This window comes from Patagioenas fasciata, chromosome Z (genome assembly GCF_037038585.1).
Source record: "Patagioenas fasciata isolate bPatFas1 chromosome Z, bPatFas1.hap1, whole genome shotgun sequence".
Lineage (NCBI taxonomy): Eukaryota > Metazoa > Chordata > Aves > Columbiformes > Columbidae > Patagioenas > Patagioenas fasciata.
The window spans coordinates 52,569,262-52,584,838 of record NC_092560.1 but is presented as its reverse complement, the minus strand read 5'-3'; the positions used below and the strand labels follow the sequence as shown (position 1 = coordinate 52,584,838).

The 15,577-nt window shown below is 39.1% G+C and overlaps 1 protein-coding gene across 4 annotated transcripts in view; it reads right to left on the bottom strand.

Moving 5' to 3' along the window:
- SRFBP1 (serum response factor binding protein 1) overlaps positions 1 to 15,577 on the bottom strand; it is a 74,350-nt gene that overhangs the window by 21,196 nt on the left and 37,577 nt on the right. For 2 of the 4 annotated variants that reach the window (XM_071802608.1, XM_065861757.2), the window contains one exon: positions 2,239 to 2,310. The exons of the other annotated variants lie outside the window; for them this stretch is intronic. In XM_071802608.1, the coding sequence (XP_071658709.1) occupies positions 2,239 to 2,310 (72 nt within the window). The remainder of the gene's footprint in view (positions 1 to 2,238; positions 2,311 to 15,577) is intronic. 4 annotated transcript variants of the gene reach the window in all.

Below are 15,577 nucleotides of genomic sequence, written 5' to 3'. Positions count from 1 at the left end.
GGATTGTTGGGCTGAGGCCAATTGTGTAAGATTTAAAAAGGCCAAATGCCAGGTCCTGCACTTGGGTCACAACCATCCCAGGCAGCACTACAGGCTTGGAGAAGCAAGGCTGGAAAGCTGCCTGGTGGAAAAAGATCTGGGGATGTTGGTCAACAGCCGACTGAATAAGAGCCAGCAGTGTGCCCAAGTGGCCAGAAGCACAGCAACAGCCTCCTGGCTTATATCAATAATACTGTGGCCAGCAGGACCAGGGAAGTGATCATCCCACTGTACTTGGGACTGGTTGGTGAGGCCCCACCTTGAACACTGTGTTCAGTTTTGGGCCCCTCACTACAAGAATGACATTGAGGTGCTAGAGAGAGTGGAGAGGAGGGCAACAAAGCTGGTGAGGAGCCTAGAGCACAAGTCTTATGAGGAGTGGCTGAGGGAACTGGGGCTGTTTAGCCTGGAGAAAAGGAGGCTGTCTACAACCATCTGAAAGGAGGTTGTAGCATGGAGGGTGTTGGTCTCTTCTTCCAAGTAGCAAGTGATGGGAAGACAGGAAGTGGCTTCAAGTTGCACCAGGGGATGTTTGGATTGATATTAGGAAAAAATTCTGCACGGAAAGGGTGAAGAGGCTGCCCAGGGAAGTGGTGGAGTCACCATCGGGGTTTAAAAGATGTGTAGATAAGGTTCTTAGGGACATGGTTTAGTGCCAGGGTTAGGCTAACGGTTGGATTCTATCATCTTGAGTGTCTCTTCCAACCAAAATGATTCTATGATTCTATAAATAACAACAGTTCTAAAACCTGAAATAACTCCATGAAGACACATGTATGACCTGTTTTCAAGAATTACAGCTAAATGAAAGCCTATTTTAAGTAAATATGGAAAGCGTAGTCAGCCATCACTATGAATACATCAAAAATTATGGGACATAATGAACTAGTAAGATTAATAATATTCCTTCTGTATTCTTAGAAATAAAATTATCTTCTTAGAAAATAAAATTTCAACTGCAAACTCTTTTAAAAATATATCATCAATTATTTCATTTTGGGGCTCCTATACCTTATGCAACCAGCACAGGTCTGATGCATTTGAATCTTTGGCAGAAGAATCTCCTACAGGAAGTACCAAAATATCTTATCGTTTGTATTTGGCATCTGTCTTCTAGCATTAAATCCCTCTCCACGTGTCCTCACACTTCCAGAATCTTTACTTCTGCACCATTTCTAACATTACAGTAACCAGTTTCTGAGTAGCTCACCTTCAGAGTGGAAAATTTTGGTCAAATAGATTTAAAAGAAGAATGATGCTTTTTAGTTCCATGTCAGTATACCTGTGACCTTTTCCTTACCCTCTTCTATCATTAAGAGAAGGAAAAGCAATAAGATGCTTCCATCCAAACACTGCTCCAGAAATACCAAACTCTTATGATATTTTCCTATTGACTTGATTTTGCTCACATGAAGCATGGAAATCCTGCTGCACATTATGCTAATGGCTGAACTATATCACACGTAACTGTGCTTTGCAACAGTGTTATACTACAAACTAATGATGCCATTATATGAGGAAATGACCAAGTAATACATTAAAACTTTGCCTGCAAACAATAAACATTTCAGGCTTCAGACTCCCTCAGTGGATCCATCACACATAGCAATTTAGGATGAAGTGGATGAAAATATACAATTACATGTATTGATATTTTTGGTTCAGAATTGCTCTCTGGCATCACTTCTCCAGCACATCCCTTAAAATGGTACTATTTGTGCTCTTTAGGACTTATTTTACAATGTCCTGTCTGTTCTCAACCTCAACTGCTTATTTCAACAAGCATCTTCCCACTTGTATGTCTTAATCTTTTACAGATATCATTAGTCAGACAGTTAATATTTAATAACATACCATCAGTGGGCTTCAGGAGAAACACTACCATGTGTATGTAGGATATAAAAAAACTAAATCTATTTATAAAGACTCAACAACCACTGGTATATTCCAGTTACTAGGGATTAGCCCACCAGCTTAGATGACAAGCCACTTGTACTAAACTGCTGCACAATTTTTTGTAGATATGTCCTAGTTGATCAATTTCCTTAGGTCTTAGGTAAGGTCTACAACAAAGACAAAATATAACATACCGAACACACTGTGCAAATGCATGTGCTCCTACCCACATAGGTACCTTTTCCCAAGGAGTGCTCTCACGCTCACAGAAGCAGGAGAAAGAAAATAAACAACAAGCCTTACCTTTCTGCAGACACTTTCAAAATTAACTTCTGTACTAAGAGCAAGTCTGGTAACTTCATCTGGCTTTATATCCTGTGGATGAAAGATACATTTATTCTTCTTACGGTCAGACTTTACAAAATCTTTCTATGGTTCATCTTTCTTACAAACACTCTAACTTCATGGCATCTTCCACTGATCTCTTTTAAAGGAAGAAAATAGGGGAAGTCAACCTCAGAGCCTTTTATGAGGACATAACCAGGTGGATACATGATGGCAAAGCAGTGGATGTGGTCTATCTCTATTTCAGTAAAGCATCTGACACAGTCTCCCACAGCATCCTCGCAGCTAAACTGAGGAAGTGTGGTCTGGATGAGCGGGTAGTGAGGTGGACTGTGAACTGGCTGAAGGAAAGAAGCCAGAGAGTCGTGGTCAATGGGGCAGAGTCTAGTTTCTAGGAGTCCCTCAAGGGTCGGTACTGGGACCAGTACTCTTCAAAATATTCATCAATGACTTGGATGAGGGAATAGAGTGCACTGTCAGCAAGTTTGCTGATGACACCAAGCTGGCAGGAGTGGCTGACACGCCAGAAGGCTGTGCTGCCATCCAGCGAGACCTGGACAGGCTGGAGAGTTGGGTGGGGAAAAATTTAATGAAATGTAACAAGGGCAAGTGTACAGTCTTGCATCTGGGCAGGAACAACCCCAGCTACCAGCATAAGTTGGGGAACAACCTGTTAGAGAGCAGTGTAGGGGAAAGGGACCCGGGGGTCGTGGTGCACAGCAGGATGACCATGAGCCACCATTGGGACCAGGAAGGCCAATGGCATCCTGGGGTGTATTAGAAGGGGTGTGGTTAGTAGGTCGAGGGAGGTTCTCCTCTTGTTCTACTCTGCCCTGGTGAGACCACATCTGGAATATTGTGTCCAGTTCTGGGCCCCTCAGTTCAAGAAGGACAGGGAACTGCTGGAGAGAGTCCAGTGCAGAGCCATAAAAATGATGGAGGGAGTGGAGCATCTCCCTTATAAGGAAAGGCTGAGGGAGCTGGGTCTCTTTAGTTTGGAGGAGACTGAGGGGTGACCACATTAATGTTTATAAATATGTAAAGGGTGAGTGTCATGAGGATGAAGCCAGGCTCTTCTCGGTGACAGCCAATGATAAGACAAGGGGCAATGGGTACAAACTGGAACACAAGAGGTTCCACTTAAATATGAGAAGAAACTTCTTCACAGTGAGGGTGACAGAACACTGGAACAGGCTGCCCAGGGAGGTTGTGGCTTCTGCTTCTCCAGAGACATTCAAAACCTGCCTGGACACATTCCTGTGTAACCTCATCTAGGTGTTCCTGCTCCAGCAGGGGGATTGGACTAGATGATCTTTTGAGGTCCCTTCCAATCCCTAACATTCTGTGGTTCTGTGATATAGAGATTTCTTTTGTGTGTATGTAAATACTACTTTTTCTGACTTTCAAAACATTATTTATACCTAATCTATTACTACTACTGAAGGCAACAGAGATGTTCAACAGCTAAGTATGCAGAAGGTGATTTTATTTATAGAAAAGTTTAAATTGCCTGTTTTGTTGTCCTACAAATAAGCTTTCGAAGGTTTAAAATGCCCCACTTATCTTAGATTCTGCAGTTATGTCAGACCTTACCAACATATATGAATATATGTTTAAGACAACGAAGCTGAGATGACAAAAAATTATTTTTTCTGGAGAAACTGACTACACATGCAGTTTTCATTGCTGGACTTAAGCATTTCCATTGGCAACTGAAATAGAGGAATGAAAACCCTGAACAAATGGATTTTGTTAAAACTTGAATATTTTGTGAAACATGTCCCCATGGCAAATTTCTCGTTATTTTATAATACATACTTTATATACAGTGTATTACAAATGCCCTATTAATCTTATCAATTGAATGTACTGAATATTGGCTTTTCCCTTTTCCCTCCATCAAATAAATCATGTTACATATCAGTTATTTGCCAGACAGCCATTTTAAAAGCAGTTTAACTACTGTTATGCAGACCCCAAATAACTTTCACACATTCATAGTTTGAAAAAATGAAAAAGTTTGTATAAAGAAACCTTCTTATTCTGACAGCTTACATCTAGCCTATATCACAATGCCGGTGGCTTCAAAATGTGAAAAAAATTATGTCTGCTAGATTTCTCAAACTATAGTAAAGTGGATGACTTAAATATGAAATACAATAATTTTGAAACACTTGTGGTCAATAAAGAAGAAGAAAACCTAAACTGGAAGTACCCATGCAAAGTATTATTGTTTGAGAAAATGAGATGTGTCCAGGTGTTTAGATCTGAACAACAAAGATGCTAACTGAAAACCCTTAAAAGCAACTACTGTGACTGTTGGCTCAGAAGAATTAATGTTTTGTCAAACAGTCAAATGCAAATCAAATTATGGGAGACACGATAATTTATAAGTGTCTAGAAAAAAAAAAAGTACTATATAATAGGAAAAGGCTTCCATGTTCAACTACTAAATTATACTTGTTCCTTTCTTTTTTTTTCCCTACTTAATCATTCTTGATGAGTATCCCAACACTTTCACTTCACATCCTGCTCCACTGCTAAGTTTCCATATTCCGTTCTGTTTCTGTCCTAAACCTGCAGTAGCCTGCAAACTTACTTAGATGTGATTTCAGGAAGAACCAAGTAGCTTACTTTCTTATATATTTCTCATACCTTGCATTTCAAAACATTATGTTGTCCTTCCTTCTATATATTAGATACCTTACAGAGTTTTCATCTTACCTAGATCTTTAAGGTGTTGGGCAAATTCCATATGCCTTAAAACTACAAGCAAGCATGTAATAATGGGAACAAAGTAACAGAATGAAAACAAATTAATCTAAAAAATTCTCTTTTTGTGCATATCAGAAGAGCCTCCTGATAATGAGGTCTAGAAGTCTGCAAAATCATCTCACAAAGGTACTGATGGACGCTCAATCACTTGGAGGATAGAATCCAGACTGGAAAAACACTGGTGGATGTAGGAAACAATCTTCTACTGGCAGATGGACAGTTGGATGACTTAATAGAATGTTGAGATGGAAAAGACCTGTGATTCAGTTTTCCATGACTTTCCAAAGCATTTCACAGATGGTAAAAGTAGGACACGGTGGTTAAGTGACATGCTGACTGTCACATAGCTGGTTGGGGGTTATAGGTGACGCTCTGGAACCCTATATTATTCACTAAATCAAGCTGTTACTTTATAAAAGAAAAAAAGAATTTATTTGATCTTCATCGCCACTAAAACTACATATTTCCATATTTAATTGCAACAACATGCTTCAGAGGGGAGGCAGGCAAACTTCAGCAATCCCTACACAAGAATGTCAGAGGTTTAATTTTGATACAATATTGCAGAACTCTCTTAACATTGCAGAATCATGCATAATAATGGAGAAAAAAATTACAGTTTGGAATGTGAAATCATTAATGAAGCTTCACCGAAATGCTTAGTATATAGAACAAGGCCACAAATCTCCTGTTAAGACTTAACCCCCCACATTTATAAAGCATCTCCTTCTCTTAGATTTAAGGCAAAACAAGCATTTGTGACTTATATAGTCTTCAGCAACATCCGGTTTTGTAAAAACAGCCATGTAAGTCAAGTTACTGTAATAAATAAATGTTTCTTCTGTGTCTGTTAGTGGTCAGCAGCAGACAGGAAAACAGAAAAAGCATATAGTGATATTTTTCTCAGCATACTTTTATCAAGTCTGAGACGCATGTAGCTCAGAAACTCCTCACTCCCAAAGAGAATATTTGTATTAAATATCTACTATGAAAACTTATTTCACCAGTTACGTTAATGGATGTCACAAGTTACTGCCACCTCCAGCATCTCTGGGACCAGTCCAGGGATTCCTCCTGCCCTGCTGCTGGAGGTTTCCATCCCAGGTCCATCGACATGACAGTTGCTTTTGCATCATCAGGTTCAACCAGATACGAAGCTCAGCTATGCAGCTAGCTGCCACAGACAAGGCACTACCTTTGACAGCAACCGCACATGACGCTTCCAGGACTCACATGACCTTCAGTACAGTCAGCTAAGACCCCTTCCTCCTTTTTGCCTAGTCAAGATTGAAGCTCACTATTTAGAGTATGTCCCCCCAACTCCCACCAGATTCACAAGCACACACACATTCATGGATCCCTCAAATACCAGCATACCATATCCCTCTGTCCATCTAATACTTCTCGGCCTGGGTTTAGAGCCCTTTCATCCATTTCATGGGCTTCCTACTTACTGGCTGGCAGTAAGTCATTAGTAGGTAGATGCATGCACTCACATTCTTGTATTACAGGTAATCTTGTCTTACAGGCTCACAGGTCCCTGCCAAACACCAGCACAGGCCTTCTACCCACACGATAACTCTGCTCAGGCCTGGCACCTCCCACTCACTGCTAGTCCAACTTAAAGTTTGTCAGTGTATTACACATACCAAAGAAACACATATATGGGATCAACCCACATGGCATGGTTGAAAATACCAACAGCTTGCCTGCCCCTGTCAGCAGCAAACACCAGGCACATGGGCTGTGACCTGCAGTCCCAGTCAAATGCTGCATTGAGAGCTTCACTTGCTTCATTCCCCCCAGTAGCTGTGCCCAGGATACACACTGTTCCTGTCTTCCCAGCTAGGACACGGCTTCTGCTGCCCCCACGGCTGGGGCCAAAACCATCACCTGCCCCTGCTGCTGACACCACAGGCTCCAGGCACCTACACCCCTGGTCTGACTCCAGTTGCTAGCCCCGTATCCACTCATGCCAGTCCTCCCAGTAGCTGACACCTAATTCTTACTGCACTTGCACACACAGCATAAGGAGTGAGATTACATGGACAGTTAGGAAAAGATTTATAAAAAGATGACAGACTGTGGCGCTCAGATACAGGGCTTGGTCAGAGAAATGTACTCATCAGCCCTGGTTGGGATGGACCTCTCCAATACCCACTCCCACCTATGCACCCTAAACATTATTTATTAACTTTAGCATAGTCCACAAATACCCCCATATTCCAAAATAATCACGTTCATCTTGTTTCCCCTTATTACCAGTTATAAAGTGCAGGTTTGCCTTCCCCAAAGCAATACCAGTAGTTTCTTACTGGCCTATTATTTAGTGACTGGAGACATTTTTCCTTTGTCACTGTTCCTGTTATCCCCAGTCTACTAGTTCTGCTCCTCTGTGTTTTTGTTTACCCCTTCACCCTAAGCACTGACAAGGTTCAAGCCTGAAGGCTCATAATGGATGATGCTCTCACCACTTCCCACATGACATATTGACAATGATTGGACAAGATGATCTTTTGAGGTCCCTTCCAAGACCTAACATTCTGTGATTCTGTGACCTAACAGATTACTTACTTACTACTTTCTGAAATGACGCTTGGTGTCGTAACACTATGTGCCAGCAAGTTTCCAAGATCAATTAAGTGTTAAGTTGTAAGTGAAGAGGGAATAAAAAAGTTTAGAGGGAACCAGATAAGTATGCTACTTCACAAAGTATTGCATCCATAATTATCCCAGATGAGGCAAATATAGACAAAGCCTTGCTACCAACCAGACAACCCCCTCTTCTTGAAAATAATTTCTGAAAAACATGCCTAGGTGGCAAAGGCTTGTTGTAAGCAACAACGGGAACAGATAGTTTTCTTTTAGTTAGACTGTATCCTTATCTCAACTTCTGTCATGAAACACTTTAAGAGACAGGGCAAGGGAAGGCCCTCTGCAGGCTGATGTACACAACACAAAGCACAACAGTCTGTACACTGTGTGTGTAGTTCTCTTTGCTGTGGTGCCTGAGCTGAGCCAACAACTTCCACAGGAGCAACCAAGACAAGACGGGGAGGTGGCAAAGGTGACAGAGCAGTGGTAGCAGCAGGACCAGCCTGACTCTCAGGACTGGGATTTGCACAGTCTTTCAGTGATTTTCACATTGTGGGGACCAAAGCTCCTCCAGGCATTGGCCGCTTGAGCAGCTGCTCTGTGCTCCAGCAGGCGGGCGTTAGCGAAGTGACCTGTCGGCCAGTTGGACCTCGTCACAGCTGCAGGCAGATGACTAGGCCTTGGCCCGAAATTACGCTGAATAAACAGGATGTGAAAAACTACTGGATGTGACATAAGAAAACTGCTGGATGTGACAGATAATGTGAGAAGCTGATGGAGCAGTTGGATTTTACTGATCATTAAAGGAGAGTTACGTGAAAAACAGACAATCTCCATGGAAAGCTGAAGAGGAGTACTGGGCAGCTTGCAGGGGCAGGGGGTGGGATATCTTGAAAGGCTGATTGTATAAAGGTAACTGTACTGGTAATAGCACATGAAGCCAAGACTGCCTATGGAGTCACACTGAAATATCAAATTTGGGGAAAAGTAACTATGGGTGGGAAAAAAGACTGGCCTGGGCTGGGAAAAGGGAGTGCTGGGGCACAGGAAGGGATGTGGCAGCATGGAGTGGGGGAGCTGTGGGGCAGCCAGGCAGCTCTGTTGAAGCCAGTCCCAGTACCAGAGACAGACAGCTCACCCCACTACTTACAGAAACTCAGAACAGCAAGGTTTGATTTTTTTTTTTTAAATGATGAATTTATTTAAATAAGCCATAACTGTCTTAGACAGAAAAGCAAGGCTATACTGAAGAGAGTATGTGAAGCACAAATGGCAGCTGAAAATATGATTTCATGCTGACATTTATAGTGGTTGCTCAGATGACACTTTATGCAAGTGATACTGAGGAAGATGGAGTTTCTAACTTAACAGGCATGGAAATGTAATTTATTGAAGAGCCTTCAGAAGACGTGAAAGACACAAAAGAACTCTTGTCAGATAAGGCTTTGGCACATCTCAGAAAGGCAAGATCATTCACATAAAACATATCCCCAGTTATGCTGTCTAGAGCAGTTTTAGATGACTCAGGGAAAAAGTTAGCTTGCCAGTTGTGGTCCATGGAAGAAATTTTAGAGTCCTCACACTATTAAAAACTACCCAAATTAAATTCCATTTTGACTAGGATTTTCCTCTTACCTTTATAATATAATTATTTTTCCTCATTTTTTTTACATTTTCAAGCTGTACTAGTGTTAAGCCTTTCATTGTGAAATCACTCCATAGCCACCATCTTTGTAACATGATTTTTGTGTTAAAATGGGAGACATTTCTTAAAACAGAACAGAATCAGGGTTTACACAAGTAGATAACAGAACACCCATACAAAAAAATCAAATATTTCTGGTGAAACCTCAACTGCAGTTACCCACTACTGCACTTATATCTTTTAAAACTTTATCATAATTTTTGTCCTTGAATAGCTATGTGAGAACACTTTCTTGAAAGCTTTCTTAAATTTTTCCACAGCATTCAGTCTCATTTTGATGTTTTCCATCATTTTCTAGGTTTCTTAGTGAGGAAAAAGGAACAGGAAAAAAAAAAAAAAAAAACTTAGTTTCAGAACAGGTCTTCAGTTTCCTTCTTCTATAATTTAATAACTGCATGGCTTCCTGTTATAACCAATTTGTTCAGCATTCTAGTTATTCAGGGCAAAAATAGTCTTTGACTCTCAGCATAAATACTATCACTGTGAAAGTACATACAAATGGGATCATGAACGCAAGCAGGATATCTTCAAACTAATAAAACACATCAGCCATGATGCTTCTGAAAGTTTATTTGCTTTTCAAAAAGAAACTAAATCCATGATAAGAGTACAACTTTGCCTCAGCTATGAAGGCCTGTTTTCAAGAAATGCAGTACTCTAATTGGTTATACCAAACTGATTTTGGAGAAAAAGTGACACTTTCTTCCCGACAGTTTACAAATCTAAACCCTTTGTCAGTAACTGTTACCCAAATATAATACGACACATACATACACACATAACCAAGAATTGTTACAGATAAAAGTCTCACTAGTGGCCCACGATAACTAACTAAATAGCACTCTATGTAAAAAAATAAGTATTATGTTGGTGCAAAAGTAATTGTGGGTTTTGCATTGTTGAAATTTGCCATTTGATATTGGAATACATTCTTAAATAAATGTGGTTATGTTACACCTCATTTCAATGTGCTTTTCTCACTTTATTTTTTTTTTTTTTGCTACTGACTTATCACTTGTTGTTTATTTTATATTTATTTTAGACTACGGAAATTATGTTAGACAAGAAGCAAATTTGTGAGATTTTCTTATTTGAGTTCAAAATGGATACAACTTGTGATATCAACAACACATTTGGCCCAGGAACTGCTCACGAACGTACAATGCAGTGATGGTTCAAGAAGTTTCACAAAGAAGAGGAGAGCCTCGAAGATGAGGAGCATAGTGGTGGCCATCGGAAGTTGGCAACAACCTGTTGACAGTAATCACGGAAGCTGATCCTCTTACAACTACACAAGAAGTTGCCGAAGAACTCAATGTTGACCATTATACAGTTGTTTGGCATTTGAAGCAAATTGGAAAGGTGAAAAAGCTTGAGAGGTGGGTGTCCCATGAGCTGACTGAAATATCAAAATAATCGTCATTTTGAACTGTTGCCCTCTCTTATTCTACACAATAACAACGAACCATTTCTCAATTGGATTGTGACATGTGACAAAAAGTGGATTTAATATGACAAATGGCGACAACCAGCTCAGTGTTGGACAGAGAAGAAAAAACAAAGCACTTCTCAAAGACAAACTTACACAAAAAAAAAGGTCATGGTCACTATTTGGTGGTCTGCTGCCAGTTTGATCCACTCCAGCTTTCTGAATCCCAGCAAAACCATTCCATCTGAGAAATATGCTCAGTGAATCAATGAAATACACTAAAAACTGCAACACCTGCAGATAGCACTGGTCATCAGAAAGGGCCAAATTCTTCTCCACAACAACGCCCGACTGCACATCGCACAACCAATGCTTCAAAAGTTGAACAAATTGGGCTATGAAGTTTTGCCTCATTTGACATATTCAGCTGACCTCTCGCCAACTGACTACCACTTCTCCAAGAATCTCAACAACTTTTTTCATGGAAAATGCTTCCACAACCAGCAGAAAATGCTTTCCAAGAGTTTTTTGAATCCCAAAGCATGGATTTTTACGCTACAGGAATAAACAAACTTATTTCTCATTGGCACCAATGTGCTGATTTTAATGCTTCCTGTTTTGATTAATGAAGATGTGTTTGAGCCTAGTTAAAATGATTTAAAATTCATGGTCCAAAACCATGACTACTTTTGCACCAACCTAATAAATTCACACCCTAAGCCATAGTCCCCCAAGCCTCAGTTTTACCAAATGTGAAGCCAAGATGAAGAGTATTGCCAGTAAGGGAATTCGGGTAAAATCAGTAAGCAGAACAGAAGGACAGAAAATTGAAGCTGGTAAGTAAAACTCTAATATTGCCTAGTTAAGTGTGCCTTAAGCTTATTAATAAGTTTATTAAACAGATCAGCACTACATTGACATATCTGCTTTATTAAAAAATCACTACGTAATTTACCAACAGACAAAATAAAGCACTTTAAAGAAGCTGGCTGCTTTCCTGAAAGTACTTACAAACTATTATCAAGTCATGTCTCAAGTCCCCTTTTGAGTAATTAAATGTCCCGAACTTCATCTACCACAGAATGAAAATTTGTCCATATGTAACCTCTGTAAGTATCTTCTATATTTGCTCTCTTTTTTTAAACTACAATTTAAAAAATAGGAATAGAATGGGATGCAGTATGTGTCTTGGTAATATCATACAGAAGAGCTCTCATTCTAGACAAAGAGCCGATAGCCTTCCTTACTCCTGGAAATTTAATCTTCCATTTGGCTTTACTTTTTTCCTCAATGGAATCCAGGCAATCCAGGTCACTCTCATCTTTATCCACCACCTTTAAATTACATAAAATCCTTCCAGAGAGGTCCACTGATTTGTCTCAGATTTCCCTAACTGTAACCTGATGTTAGGTAAACACAGAACACTGTATTTGGTACTTGGTTTTGCTTGCACTTTCTGCAGTAAAGCTTTTGACAACTAAAGACTCAGTTTTCTTTCAATGATTTCCTGCTTTGTTGACTGTGACAAGTAATCCTGAAATCCCATTGATGTCCTCTGGCCAAATGACAACATAAGAACACTTGTATGATGCAACCGCACCATTTATTTTACTTGGTGCTAAGACTGGATAATCATTAAATGTTGCATTCTTGATTGCCAATATATATGAATGGATATATTATCACTACTTTGATACTAAAATTTCTGTTGCTTGCAGACCCTAGAAATCTCCAGTCTTTGCACCCATACATTTCTACTAAAAATACAGCACATCTGAAAGCGTGGCAAGTAAAAACCAGATTTTTTCATCAGGAATTCAATCCAGCATTTCCATTCTAAAAAGACCTGCCATTGCCTCCTGTTGCAGCAGACTGCAAACACACACTTTACACAATATTTCACATCAGTGATGTAAAAGCATTATGCCACAGTTACCAAGAGCTTCAAATTACTGCTGAGGAGGACTGAGATTTTCAGCCCACAGGTGAGAATCAGGTCAGGGCGGTTAACAGTCTAATTAGACGTAGACTGATTCACAGGGAGTCTAGGATGGCATTGTTAGGGACATCCTTGTCACAGGTCTGAATTTGACTGATGCCCAGAAAATTAAGAAGGTATACAGATTCCCAAGACACTTATTCAGAATACTATTGCCCTTCATGAATCAAATTAATAGATATCACTGGGTTAAAAGCTTTCCTGCCTTTTTTTTTTTTCCTTAACAGTTATCTGGAAAAAACCTGCACCCACTAACCCCAGAAGTATCAGCTCACCCGCTGGTCCACACAGTCGAAGTGGGGATTCATTCTTGTGGTTCTTGGGTGGATCACACCTGGGGGTCAGGGCAGAGAACGTGCTGGGAAACTTCAGCACTACAACTTCTCCCAGTTTACAGAATCGCTCCATACTACACAGAGTAGGGCCATGCTATGTGTCTCAAGCCACAGTCAGTTCATGCTACATCTAAATAAAATGCAATTAAAAGCATTTATTTGTAATACTTGAAACAGACATAGAAACATTTATAAAATGCTCAAGTAGAGAAATGAAAGACAAGATATGCTTATTCTACTCACACCACAGTTAAAGATCTTCCTGCCTTGCTGAGGTTGAGTTGCCACTCTTCCTAGCAAGGTGACACTCGGGATTTTCAATGTTTGTGCATATTTATGCCACAGCTTGCACCTTTCAGACAGAGAAAGTGAAGGAGTCTATTTGGGAGCTACTGTCTTGGTTTGTTTGGTGACTCACTGGCACCTCACTGGCATAAGCCTTTGCATTTTAAATTACAGACGGACACAAAATGTAAGTGGTGCAAACATATAAAGCTTATAAAAGCAGGCAATACTCTATCATGTACTAACAGAGACCATAAAAGACAATAATGAATCATTGCAATAATGAATCATTGTGTTTGGGAAGACGGATTCTTATTCTTCACATCTAGGATAATGTAATATACTGACAAAGTAAAGACTATTTGTTGAGGCATAAGTGCACTCAAAATTAATATAAACAAGACAAATAAATCTGTATATTAGTAATGTATTCTGTTTTCTAAGTAAAAATGAAATGTGACATTACAACAGGGGTAGGAATACCTTTCCAATTATCAGTGCTTTGCATGTTGTGGGAACTTCTCACTATTAAGCTGTTTTAATATTATCAGTCTTGCAAATATTTACTAATATTATTTGAATAAATACTATTTCAGAAGTTTTCACATTTTCAGGAATGACATCACCTATTAATAAACGACTTCAAGAACTTAAACTTTCACTAAGCCAACATAGTAAAACTGATAAAACTTCAAAAAAACTGATAAAAGTTCGAAGTATGCAGATGTACAGATTTAGCTTTCTGTAGAAGTCAAGTTTTACTGTAAATACCTGTGTCATAAAAAACAGACAACTACAGGAAAGCAAAACCACTACAAAAAAAGATTCCATAGTTCTTTTTTTGTTCCACCAGTCTAGCCAACAAAGCTTTTCCCAGCAACCTGACTGGATGACTTGATTCTATATCATCACAGACTGAAACCAGAGGTTTTATCCAGTAAAAATGAAGACATTTTCTCTCTAATTGCAGACAAATTAAGTGAATTATAATTTAAATAAACCCTAATGACACAGGAGAATGTAAGATTATATTATGTCCTGAAGTAATTATAGCCTTTTTCACTTATCAAATATCTAGATTCTGTATTACAAAGAGGAAGGAAAGCATAAAAGGGTTCTACAGTTGCTAATTTTCCTAAAGTATATGCTAAAGAAAATTTCATGTGTTTTCCAAACACGTTGCATGTTTCACCGATTGCATGAAATTTTCAAAAGCTTTAATGTTGTTTAAACTTGCCTTTTATTTTAGTATTAACTTCTTAAAATAATCTTCCTTAAAATGGCTACTTTTCAGCCTTGTTCGATTAATAACTTTGGCAGTAATACTACAGAATGGACCAAGAAAAAACAGTAAAACTTAATCCTTATTTTAAAATAACAAAATCAAAGAAGTCATAGACTAAATCATTACAACAGAACTTCCCCCCAGAAAGTTGAAAGCTGTACAGCCATCTCACTTTAGATGAATATATGGCATTGGATTTTGATGGGAATTAACTATTACTAGCCTGTTAAAAAAATGGCACTCCAAAATTACAGTTAATCATTGGGAATGCAAGAATGTATTTCAAGTGGAACTTGTCTAGCAATTGTTCTTTCAGTAAACTACACTGGTGTCAGGTTTTTGCTGGCACCAATTTTAAACATTACTAAACGTCTACAGTATTGCTGTCTCAGTTTAGATCCAAGTGAAATTCAGTGTGAACCTGTGAGTTTTCATCTACTAAGTTTCACACTACAAGATTTTGTAATCTTCTGGTTTTATAGTTCTCTGGAAAATCACAGTTATTAAAACACTTATCAAACAAAACTACACAATATTCCTATAAATATATATTTTTGTCCAAATTGTTACCTTCTTCTAGTTAAACATCTTTATTTTGCTATGCTGTACAAGTTCTCTTAAAAGTAGAGCATGCAGCTGAGGCAAAGACTTCTTATCCATGGCATTTAATAACATAATAAAACGAAAAAATCAATTCCCTAAAACAAGAGTTAACATAACTAGCTTAAGATGTTGTACCCAAACTTTATTTGGCAAGTATAGGCTGCTCTTTTCTGCCACGTTTATAAACTAATTTAATATTTCAAGAGGTATGCAAGTTAAATGCCAGCAATTACATCAGTTCACTGAGATGAACACTGTGAACTTGGCATTTTATTTAGTCAATTAG